This window comes from Kryptolebias marmoratus, unplaced genomic scaffold, assembly GCF_001649575.2.
Source record: "Kryptolebias marmoratus isolate JLee-2015 unplaced genomic scaffold, ASM164957v2 Scaffold24, whole genome shotgun sequence".
In the NCBI taxonomy this organism is placed as follows: domain Eukaryota; kingdom Metazoa; phylum Chordata; class Actinopteri; order Cyprinodontiformes; family Rivulidae; genus Kryptolebias; species Kryptolebias marmoratus.
In genome coordinates this window covers 79,058-91,865 of record NW_023665758.1, presented here as the reverse complement: position 1 = coordinate 91,865, position 12,808 = coordinate 79,058, and the positions used below count along the sequence as shown (strand labels likewise).

The following is a 12,808-nucleotide window of genomic DNA, read 5'->3' as shown; positions in this document are numbered from 1 at the left end:
CGTAACAGCAGCAACTCGAGCACATTGCTGCCCCCTATATGTCAAGAGGACAAATAACACCTTTTCTGTTTAAATTGCCAACCCGCCACGGTGGCGTGTGTGTTGATCAAATTCACCCACCACTTCAAATATTTACCTGCATTTGGCCGGTGGCGGGTGCTAATTTCACCCCTGGTCACAACACACATTTCAAGTGTTACTCATTTACTTAAAACTTTGGCACTAACTGTTGGAGTAAACCCTGTTTGTCTGTTAGCAAAATGAACATGAACCACAGGACAGAGTGCAATGAAACTTTCAGAAAGTAATAAGTGAATGTACATCTACAACTGGTTAATTTTTGGAGTCAGCTCATTTCATTTGGGTTCTCCAGCTAATCAACATTAGCCAACAGAAAAATGTCTATAACTCAGTCAGTTTTACAAACATTGAGTTAAAAATGAATCTTGTATTATCTGAGAGTCATTCACTACACATACTTTGAGTGTGAAATCTTGTAAAATCACATTAGTTTGTGCATAATGGTAATTTCAGCTACAACTTTGTCATTTCTCAACATAAGATGATCTTAGTCTGAAACTGACATGTAAGGTGGTGGGTGATATGGTAAATGGTCCACAAGTGATAGAGAACCTGTCCAGGTTCTGCAAAGTGCTTTACAGATTTTCTCTTTCATTCATTCACACACTTATAAGGTGCTTTTTAATGTATTTTTTACACACTATACACAGCCCTTTTTTGTATTCTCACTCATACACCGATCAGCAAAGCTGTGGGTAGTGGGGGTACAGTGTCTTATCCAAGGATACTGCGGCATGGGGATTCAACCCCCGCCCTCCGATCAGAGGAAGATCACCCTACCCACTGGTCCAGCAACCCGTCAAAGGAATGCTAGGTCATTAATGTTTATATAAGGAATTGTTTCAGTGCTCTGGAATAATTTGAGATAATACTTGTGTGTGTGTGTTGTGTGCATGCGCTAAATCAAGCTTAGTGATCTAACTGGGTCACATATGACTACAGTTGCAGTTTTGTCACATGGGCTCCCACATGCTCACACACAAAGTGCAGAGAAATGTGTGTTGGAGAACAAACTGCTTATCTTAAAAGGAGAAACACTTGCATCTTTGATTCAAAGTAACAAAGAACAACAGGTTAAGTTGTCTTTGCGTCCTTCTCAGCCTCGTCTCCAACAAGCATAGGAGGCATTAAACTGTGAGGAAGTTGAAAAATCATGGATGCAGAGCGAGGCAGGATGCGATTGGTCACACCCTCTTGTCTTTCTGTGGTGCAAAGGATTCTGGGTTATCTTTGACTGAACACTAGCTGGTGTAAGTAGGGAAATAGTGAATGGAGCTGTGTTTGTCGGCACATGCTGTATATGAAAGTGTTATAAAAAGGAAGTTTGACATTTGTGTGGGTGGGGGGAGAGAAGGTGGAAAAACAAAATGTGTGTGAAGAAGATTAGTTTGTGTGTGAGAGGGATCTGCACTATCATCAAAAGCCATTGTAAATTTCAATAAAAGGATGGATTACTGTCTGCAAAGGAAGGAATTTGCCCAGCACTTTGTCTTCCCTTTTAATAGCCAGATAGTTTCAACCCATTTATGTTACAATAATGACAATGAAACAAAGAAACTGCATTTTCTGTGAAAAAGGAGAAGAAATGCTGAATGTTGAATGATTTTGCTGTCATTTTATTCAGAAGCTGAATTGTTAAAGCTAAAACAAGCAGAACACTAGTTAAAAGCCAAAGGTAGCAGAATGCTAGCTAAAGGTAGTAAAAGGCTGCTGAATGTAGCAAAAAGCTATAGCAAACTGGTTAGCTAAGGGATCAAAGAAGGCCACCTGTCAGCAAAGATCAGGTAAAACCTAAAGATCAGATATGGATGTTTTTTTCTAGGAAATGTTGGGGTTGTCACAAAAACAATGAATTACATTTTGGTGGTGATCCAGATTATGATCTGGATCGCACTGTTTTTTAATCACGCTGTGGCCTTGGTGGAGATTTGCACTCGTTCTGTTCTTCTATTTGAAGGCCTGGTATTTCTGTTGAGAATGCTTATCACGCACTGCCTGTCATACCAGAAGGTTAAACTTAAATAATTGTACACTGTAAAGGAACAGAGTTACAGTTGGTTTGGTCAAACTTTGTAGATGTTATGGATGATCTCATGTATTATTGTAAGAGTTTATGAGGTGTGTTAGCACTCAGAGAATGTGTTGTGAATGACCCTAATCTATCACATGAAACTTTAGCTCAGTATCTGTAAAGTTAACTGAGTAATAGGTATTTTTGCATTTTCTAAGAGCCTCATAATCACAATTTTGACCAGAGATTGCTGGCAAGCACCTTGTTGTTAAGCCTTGGTTCCTGAAGCTCAGTCAGAACAAGCTACAGGAGGGCTCCTCCATGTAGGCTCACCACCTGCAGGACAGTAGTCAAGGTTGGGTGCTGTGTGTGCCAAGTGGCAGGCAAGGTCGGCTCCTTAAACACGCTTTTTTCTGGTGTCATCAAACAAACTCTAGCTGAAAAGTTTACCATAAATATATTGCCCATATTAAATATAAAAAAGCAGACTTCTGATGGTGGTACTGAATCATAATTCAGCACTTTAATTTTTGTACAGTGCAAAGAGTTTCCGCACATAGAACATTTAAATTTGAGGTTACTCAATGCAATAATGATTGTACTTCTTCTTTTTTCAGGTGATGTATCCCCTATCAGCATGTCACCCATCAGCCAATCACAATTTATCCCTTTGGGAGATGTTTTGCTGTTGGCAATCTCTGCTATCAACTCTGCCCATAAGCCTGTCACTCAGGAAGCCCTGATGGAACACCTGCAGACATGTTTTCCAGGTAAAACCAGCATCAGTCAACAGCATTCATTATCTTCTTGTCATCAAAACTCAAAATGTATTATTACTTAAGGCAATAACAACTTTATTAATATTGATCATTCATGTGTGTATGGAGGATTTAACACAAATAATTGTATGGTTTGCTAGGGTTTGCTAGTGATCCAACAATAAATTCCTTAAATTTACTATATGACAAAATGTGTTTTGCTTGACAATTAGTCATACAACAAAAATACAATAAAGCATAAACAGAATAATATAATAATGTTGGAAGTTAGCCTTCGCTCAGTTTATGCTTGTCACTTAGGGTTCTCAAGCCAGCTGAAGGCCCTGAAATCCCACGAGAGGAACTTAAAGACAATAATTTACTTTGAGAATAAAGGGGATTATTTTACATTTTAACAATATTTACACTCATGGAATGAGTTATGAAGGAATGACTCCATCAACTTTCTGGCAAAAGGTGATAAGATTTGATAAGCCAGGAAAATGACATTCAAATACCAAAGTATGATGTAATTGCTCTGTTTAAACAATAAATGGAATGAGAGAAAGGAAGCAAATTAATTAAAGAAAACCAAAGTAGCAGAACTACTGTCATACTAATATGTCTGAATGTTATTAACCCCAAAATGAATAATAAATGAAGGTATTATGACTGAATGTTGCTTCATTGGCATCTGAAGGGAAGACAGAGCTAAGACTTGTGCAGTGGGACAATAACCTTATCCACCCTTTGGGGCTGACCTCATTTAAAACAGCCAATAGAGGCTCAACACATGCAGTTCATTATCCAAATATTGTCTAAAGTGATTTAAAAACTAATAGGAAAACAATCTATATTTAATGAAATAGTTTCATAAATTTCTCTCACTATCATGGAAATTACAACCAAGCATTCTTTCCCAGGTGTTGTGGTGATAATGAGGCGGCAGTGGCTCAGGAGGTAAGGGTTCGCCTGTGACCAAAGGTCAAGACCCTGCTCCGTCAGTCTCAGCCGTTGTAGCTTACCGCCATCAGTGTGTGAATGTGTGGATGAATGGGTGAATAATTTTAGTGTGAAGCTTTGGGGTCCTTGGACTAGTTAAAGCGCTGTACAAGTGCAAGCCATTTAATGTTCACGGTATCTGAAAAGCAAATAGCATACGGTCAGGTCATTTAGAAGTCTTATTTTAAAGTTCCCTACTCAACATAAATAACTAACAAATATATTCCACAAATGCCATTTACTGCTTTCCATGATGGCATTTGTTTGATGACCTGTACTGAGTTGCTTTTTTTGCCAATAGATGGAGAAGATCACTGAGTATTCATGTAAAAAAAGAAAAAGAAAATAAAGCTCATCTCTGTCCATTAGTAAAGAAGTTTTTTGTTGATGTTTGTTCTTCTGTAATGATGAAGCTTTGCCTCAGTGGACCTTAGAAGCAGAAGGTGAGCGTAGGTAATTGCATGGGGCCTCAAAATACCAATTTATAGCATAGATTTGTTTTTCATTTGGGCTGTTTATAATAGTAAAAATAAAACAATATATTGAATCTGTTTAAAAAAAAGGATTGTCCTAAAGAGCTTCAAAATGCTACATAGATCAAAAATACACCTCCGTCATCTGTCTTTACTTTAAAAATTGAACTGTTCTCCCATAGTTTTGCTGCACACATTCAATAAATAAAAGTGATCCTTATTTCATGCTTTTTGATCAACAGTACTCATGTTTGCATTGCTAATATCTATTAAAATATTAATTGTTAAAATGGCCTGGGACTTTTTGAAGTCGTAAACTTGGTTATTCCTAACAGCAAGAATCATTTCAATTAAATGACATTCAATGATTTAGTAAAGTGCCTGTAAGTCATTCCAAGGGTGATCCAGTCCTCTCTTGAAAAACAAACAAACATGTTATCTCAATGGGATTTGTCCTGTTAAATAAAGGATAATAATAAAATCAATTTATAAATGAAAAACCTGCCAGTCACTTTGTAAAATATAGTTTGCTCACATGTTTTTCATACAAGAGTGAAGAAACAGTTCTTCCTTTTGTAAAATAAAACTGCTTCGTATATAAACTTAAAATTCACTCTAAATTTCATAATTTATTACAGAAAATATAGTGTAAAAACATAGCCTCTTTGGTGGAGGTAATTATTGAATTATGTCTTAATAAGCTTGCTGATGGTGAAGATAATGATGGTACCCCTGACTGTTTCCTGGTATCTGTTGTTTTGTTGACAGCAGCTTTTTTCTCTCTAAAGTTGAGCTGCAGCTTTCTGCTATTTTAACACAAGTTAACAGACTTTGACTGCCATTTAATTGTCTTTAAGAGCCGTTTCACCTAAACGGCTGTAGGTGTATTATTATTTAAAGCAGAATATCTGATTCCATAGTCTCTATTCCCTGTTCAGCAATTGTACAAGTGCTTGAAAACCTTGAAAATGCTTGAATTTTAACAAGGTTTGGAAAGTGCTTGATTTCAGTATAAAGCCCTTTAAAAGTGCTTGATATTTTTAGGCACACAGTTTAGTAACAAAGAGTGTACGAACCCTGCCTGTTTTAATCTGATTGTTCGAGTTGTCACATATTTTCTCATATATTCTCAGTCATTATGTACCAACAAACTTCCAACAAAGTTTTTCTCCCAAAAACACACATCGATTAGACATTTACATTTTTTTGTTAAAATGTTTGGTGTTAAATGCTGTAATTTCTGATCAGCCAGTATATGTCAGAATATTTTTAATAATACTTGGTTTTTGGCAATTATCTTGTTCTTGTGATAGTTTGGAGCAAAAATCAAAACTACAAAATTATTTATACGACCCAACTCATCAAGGATATGTTAATGAAGCCACAGCCAGTTAAGATTCTAACTGAACTTACAATAATTGTCTGTGGTGACACATTTTCTCTGACATCCACCCTTTTTTCCAATGAGTCAGTATGCTCATTGGATTTTTGGGTTCTCAAAGCTCCTGAGATGATCACCAGAAAAGTAGGTTGTCTCAATACATTTTTCTTCTTATTCCAACTTTCAAAAATATTGTGTGCTGTGACAATAAGGGCATCACGTCAGAGGTTTTGCCACATGTTTGTTTAGTGTGATAAAGCATTCTGGAGCTCTTAATTATGGAGGACCGAAACTGACACAACTAAAAATAAAAGCAGAAATGTATATATTTTCTTTTTCGTTTTCCTTACACATGCGTTTTCATCAAGAAAACATTTCCTCATCTCCTCTTTTTAGTTTACTGTATGCATTTCTGCCTCATTATGCAAATGAGCAGGGCTGTCTTCTTGGCCCAGCTCCACTCCTATTGGTCAATAAACAGGAAGGAGCAAGATCCATGTGCAGATCAATTGTGCAGCCTTCGCTTTTGGCCATTTCAGGAGAACGCCTCATATGAGAGGAAGTGAAGTCGTAGCAGAGATGTCTCAGACAGCTGCAAAAGAGTTAAGGCACGTTGCTAGCTTAGCTGAAAGTAATAGAGTCAGTAATGACTATTTATTGTTTCCCTTTCCAAAGCCCCAGAGTGCAGAGGAGGCACGTTTTAATACTGCTTTACTGCTTTAGCATAACATCAGCCTAAAAGATTTCAACACTAAAGTGCAGTATTTGAAAGATAAACTTTGGGGCTTTTTTCTTTCTTTCTTTCTTACGTTTTTTTCAATTAACAGACAATCATAATATCAGTCTTAATATCAGAAATATATATATATATATATATATATATAAATATTCTATTTTTGTTTGATTTTGCTGAGGTAAACCTATAAAACATAATTTCATAAGGTCCATGTGAAATATTTCTGTTCTTGTTTCTGATTTTGCTTAGGTGTACCCATGCCAACAGAGGAGACTGTGCAACACACACTTAGCATGCTGGTCCATGAGCGTAAGATCTACCCAACTTCTGATGGATATTTCATTGTTACACCTCAGACCTATTTCATCACTCCAAGTTTAATCCGAACTAGCTCAAAGTGGTACCACTTAGACGAGCGATCTGCTGACCGACACCAGCATCAGAAACAACAGCAGCATCAGCAAACTCAGTGCACCTCCCCTCTTTCTGGCACCATAACCCTATCCACTTCAGGGGGGCTGCGAGATCGAACACACCCAAAGTCCACCCAAAACCACTGTGCAGTGGGTGATGATTGCTTTTACATCAGCAGTTATCGTGCAGATGACCCACCTAGCCACCACACTACTCTGCAGCGTCGATCTCCTAAAGACCACAGGGAGGTGTTCTCATCCCAACACTCCTCGCAAACACCACCTCAGCAAGCAGGAGGTACCACAGAAAAGAGTCGCAGCACCCTTGGATTCTCATTTAAGGCGGACACACTCACCAAGCACCGAGGAGGGGTCATTGGGGGAGGAGGAACCGCAGACGTGGAGAAACAAGCAGTTGGAAGTGGTACAGGAGGGCGGAAGTTTGGTTTGAAGTTGTTTCGTTTGAGTTTTAAGAAGGATAAGACGAAGCAGTTGGCTACCTTCTCTGCACAGTTTCCCCCTGAGGAGTGGCCACTCCATGACGAAGAAGAGCCTTGCCACCTGCCGCGACATGTAGAAATGGAGATTATTCGTAGAATTAACCCTGACCTTACCGTGGAAAACCTTGCCCGGCATACAGCAGTCATGAAGCGACTTGAAGAAGAGCGGGCTCAGAGGAGCAAAGCCTCATCAGCTAATCAGAGCTCCAGGAGTAGAAGAAGTGGGGGTAAGCACAGAAAGCAATCTCAACCCAAACCTAGCCGCTCACAAAGCAAGTCAAGGGCATTCTGCTTTGAGCCAAGTGATGGTTCTCACTTGGAGCAAGCTGACAGAGACTTCAGAGGTTACTCGTCTTCACTGGTTCGATTACCAAGAGAACAAGCCCTGGCCATGGAGCGGCAAAGAGCTCGGCTTCATATTGCACACAGCATTCCCAACATTCTTGACTTCTCTCATCTGCTTGTCACACCAGAGTGGGATGTATCTGGAGAGCTTGCTAAGCGGCGTATGGAAATGCCTTTTCCTGAGCCAAGCCATGGTCCATCAGTCCATCATTCTAAAGTCCACCGCTCACAATCTCACACCCAGGAGAGGAAGTCTAGAAATGAACGCAGTAGCAAGGCTAAGGAACGTTCTAGATCTATGGACAACTCCAAAGGACCAATGGATCCTGGATTGATTAAACCACTTGACTATTATGAGGATCATACTCGTTACTACACTGATGACAGCACTCAGCGAGTTAATCAGAGCTCCTCTCACTACCCTCTTGCAACCCCCCTTACATCTAAGGGGCCAGCAGATTCTCTTGGTTTAGATAGTGGCAGGAACTTTGAAAAGAATACGAGCAAGGATAGCTTGCCATCCTACTCACCTAAGCCATTGCTCGCTTCCAACCCTACAGATGATTATTTCCCGTGCTCTGGTAATTCTGAGGTTACTCTCACAAAAGCAAACACACTGGGTACTCTTGGTAAAACCAGCCATGAAGGATTGAAACCAAGCATTACTGACAGGCAAACAGACAGACATATAGCCCATTCAGTAGAAAATAAGGAGGACCTGCCAAAGGTGGGACCTAAAGGGAGCAGCCTGCCTCTAATACCCCTCTCCATACCTGACCCTTCCATTTCTAATGGACAACTTCCTAACAGTACTTCAACTGGCCGGGAGAAACACAAGGAGATATTTAATAAAGATACACTTTTCAAACCTCCTCCCAGCCTCTGTTTATCTGGCTGTAGCTCCTTGAGAAAACCCACAGGTCTTGCCTCAATTACTCTGTCATCATCCTGTGATGCTCTTGACTCCCACAAAGGCTTTGATGCTCCCAAACCACTGGTGGCAACGCCATCTGCTCCTACCCAGGGGATTGAGCCTACATCCAGTGCTGCAGTGGCCTCTTTTGACTACTACAATGTCTCAGATGATGATGAACTGGAGGATGGGGGTGCAAAAAGTAGAGAAGGGGAAGAAAAAACTAAAGGAAATGTTCCTGGGTTGGAAAGACGTGACGCAGGGACTATGCAGTGGCTGTTAGAGAGAGAGAAGGCAAGGGATCTGCATAGGAGGTTTGAAAGAACCCTTACATTCTCTGGTGCTAAAGAAAATCATCCTGAGCCACATCAGACCCAGCAGTCAGCACATTCTGGTAGGCTAGACAGTATGGACTCCAGTTCGGTCACAGTTGACAGTGGATTCAATTCACCACGGTAAGAGTTACTTAATCTAGTCTGCTTTTAGACATTTTAGACATCTAATCTATTACAAATAGTCTGTGTGTGTAAAAGTATATTAATAGTAATTAGAAATGGGCCAATTAAGTGCTTCAAGGTGTTCCACAGTGTTTAATAATTCACAATATCAAAACCACTCAATTTTTTTGCATCATACTGTTCCTGTAGCCTGAATATCTAAAAACGAGATAAGAGACTGGGCACATTTTTTTATTTCCCCCTTCCATTACCAGACATGTTACTCCGAGTTGACATTCAGTTCTGTAGTGTTAGCCGAGGGGATAACTCCCCTAAACTTTTATTCTCTTTTAAAAAAAGACTATGTAGGTTGGTTGTACATTTTATTGGCGGTTAACAGTCAGTTTTGGCTTATCTACCAGAGAAGCGACACACATCTCTTTTCAAAGTAATGCTATTTTGAAACAAACATTTGCAACAGGCTACAAGAGTTAGCATGTTAACAAACATAGGTTTTCCCAATACCACTAAACAAAAACAACAGAGAAGAAGTAATGTGCTGTGTAAAAGGAACAAATAGAAGAGAGAGAATAGAAAGATATTTATTGATCCCATGAGCAGACAAGTTCAAAATTAAAAGCATTAAAAACGAGACTCATAATAACAAACAAAAAGCAAACAGTAACTCTTGAGTGCAAATTAAGATGGAAGTAGCATTGATGGCAGAGTACACATGGTTTACATAATTACAGTAGTACTGTAAATGGCCGCTGAGTATTCTGTACATAGTAACATTTTACAGTAGTTGTGTGCAGGTATAAGTTTACTGCTGTTCATCTGGTAGACAGAGATGAGCTGTTATAAAGGGAAATTGCAAATGGCAGGAATGAGTTCCTGCCATTCAAGTTCAATGACTTAAACTTCTTCAAGTTCTGCCTGTTCTTTTAATTATTTCAGAAGTATAAATAAATTGATCTGATGCTTGAGATTAGTTTAGTTTGCCACTTGTATATACTTTGTGGAGCTAATAAGAAACAACAACAGCTTTAAAAACCTAATTTCTCTTAAGGGGAAGGCCTCATTTTTACAATACAAACGCATAAAACAAAAGTAGTCGACTAAACACAAAACAGTCTCTTCAAAGCTCCGTAACTGAACATTACAAATTTATGTGAAGAACTACCTTCAGTGTCATTAAACAAGCTGCTAATAATGAATTATATGCTTAATGTCTTCCACAATCTCTTTAGGCAATCACTATTTTAAAACAGCCTTCTGACTTGGGTGTTTTGGCTGACATTAATTTAACATTTGATTTAAATGTAAAAATTGATCTTAATATATGTAATTAAAATAAAGTGTAGTAAGAATCGGACAAACTGATTTTAAATAGTGACTATCAACATATTCAGTTGTGTTCTGATAAGTATTCCTATTTACATCTGTGCATTAAAAAAACTAGCATAAAGTATTACACTATTATACCTACAATTCAATTCTTTTTAGGCAGTATGATATGTTAGGCAGCAGTAGTAATAGTATGTGCAATTTTGTTTTTAAATAGAAACAAATTATGTTTAAGTTTGTGTTTTATTACTGTAACATAGTGAAACCACTTAAGGTTGTCATACTCTCAGAATGTCATACGTGCCCATGCCTAATGGTAATCTCACGCAAACAATAAAAATTTGAGTCATTTTAGCAATGAATGATACAAGTTCTGTGAGTCAAACCCTGTATTTTGTTACTTTATATATGGCTTTTATATATTTACTATAGTGTTTAGAACATCACTCTTTCAATCCTAAGTCTCTAAGCTGAAATGGTAGCCTCTTTTGGTGTATCAGTTGACATTTTAGTTCTTTGTCTTTGCAGAACAAGAGAGAGTTTAGCATCAAACACGTCTTCAATTGTAGAACGGAACCGACGTCAAAACTTGGCACTGAGCCCAGGCCATCTCGGCATCACCAGTGGAAGCGGGCCTCCTTTTTCTTTCCATACCATTTCGGAACCTACCAGCACCCAACCAGAGAAAATCCAAAAGCCTAATACTTGCCTTGCATCAATTACAAGTGTCTAGTGTTGGAACTGTGTGCTGGGATGAGTGCACAGCCAATAAAAAAAGGGCCCAGAAAATCCAAGTTCCATCAGACTTAAACCTACAAACTCAAACGGTGGAGGTGTGATGTTTCCTCTGACGAGACACTACCTACATCAACAAGAAACTGCTCTCTCCTCTCTCTCTCTCTTTGTCTCTCTAACTTATATAAAAACATATAGACATAAACATACACACAAACACATCAAGCCACAGGGGTTGACTCTGACCATGTCACTCAACAATCTGTAGTTTACACACTACTGCTCTTGCGTTGTTTTTGTAAGTATGTGTGTGTGTGGGTGTATGTGTGTATATATGTGTGTGAGAATTGCTATTGTGCGTATGTTATCTGTTATCTCAGGTTATTTTATTTCCACTCCCATTCTAATGGCTCTAGATCAGTGTATCTCCTTTAAGTGGTGCTACACACTGAGGAGCTGCAATTCTGCATTCTACTCTTACTGATGGTACACATCCTACAACCCCAGTTCTGAAAAAGTAGTGGCATTGTCTAAAATATAAATAAAGTAGAATGCAATGATTTGCAAATCTCATAAATTCATATTTTATTCACAATGAAATAAAGTAAACAGGTTTAAACTAAGAAATTGCACCATTATTTAGGAAGAAATAAGGTCTTTTTAAATTTTAATGGGAACAACACATCTCATAAAAGTTCCTCACGGTCCAAGTTTCCTACTGTGAAGAATACCCTCTTTTTAAAACTGTCTGTAAACATTTAGGAACTGAGGAGCAGCTGCTAGAGTATTTGGAGGGAATGATGTCCTATTCTTGTCTGATGTAAGATTCTTGCTGTCCTACAGCCCTGTGTATTTGTTGCTGGACTTTTTGTTTCATGAAATGTCCAATGTTTTCAGTTGGTGAGGTCTGGACTGCAGGCAGGTCAGTTCACTGTGCCACCTACAAATGTTTCTACTATGAAGCCCTGCTGCTGGACTGGATGCAGTCTGTGGTTTAGATCATCTTGCTGAAATATGCAAGGCCTTCCCTGGAAAAGACATCTGGATGGGAGCACACGTTGTTCTAAAACCTGTATTTAATTTTCTGTATTAATGGTTGCTTTCCAGATGTGTAAGTTGTCCATGCCAGAGGCACTAATGCACCTCCATACCATCAGTAGGCAGCTGGATGTGTCCTCTTTTCTTTAGTACGGAGGACATGGCGCCTGTGGTTTCCATAAAGAATTTCAAATTTTGTTTCATCTGACCTCAGAACAGTTCTCCTCTTTGCCTCAGTTCATTTTAAATGAGCTTTGGTTCAGAGAAGACAGCAGAGTTTCTGATAGAGCTTTAAGCAGCATTTGTAGGTGGCACAGTGAACTGTGGTAACAAAAAATGATTTGTGGAAGTGTCCCTGAGTCCATGCAGTGATGTCCAGAACAGAATCAGACCTGTTTTAATGCAGTGGCCCTTGAGGGCCTGAAGATCACGTCATCCAATATTGACTTACTTTACTTTACTTCTGAGATTAAGTCTCTCTAAACTGCTCTTTTTATACCCAGTCCTCTTACTGATCTGTTGTCATTTATCCTAATTAGTTGAAAAATGCTCCTCCAGCTGTTTATTTGTACTGCTTCCTTTTTACAGCTTTTTGTTGCCCCTGTCCAAAACTTTTTTAAGATGTGTTGCTGCCATCA

The 12,808-nt window shown here is 38.8% G+C and overlaps 1 protein-coding gene across 1 annotated transcript in view; it reads left to right on the top strand.

Annotated features, from left to right (window-relative positions):
- Positions 1 to 12,477, top strand: part of LOC108250578 (storkhead-box protein 2) — a 20,710-nt gene extending 8,233 nt beyond the window's left edge. Inside the window, exons 2-4 of the mRNA XM_017440528.3 lie at positions 2,710 to 2,862; positions 6,692 to 9,068; positions 10,926 to 12,477. Of these exons, the coding sequence (XP_017296017.1) occupies positions 2,710 to 2,862; positions 6,692 to 9,068; positions 10,926 to 11,130 (2,735 nt within the window). The 3' untranslated portion in view covers positions 11,131 to 12,477. The remainder of the gene's footprint in view (positions 1 to 2,709; positions 2,863 to 6,691; positions 9,069 to 10,925) is intronic.
- Positions 12,478 to 12,808: the final 331 nt, after the last annotated feature.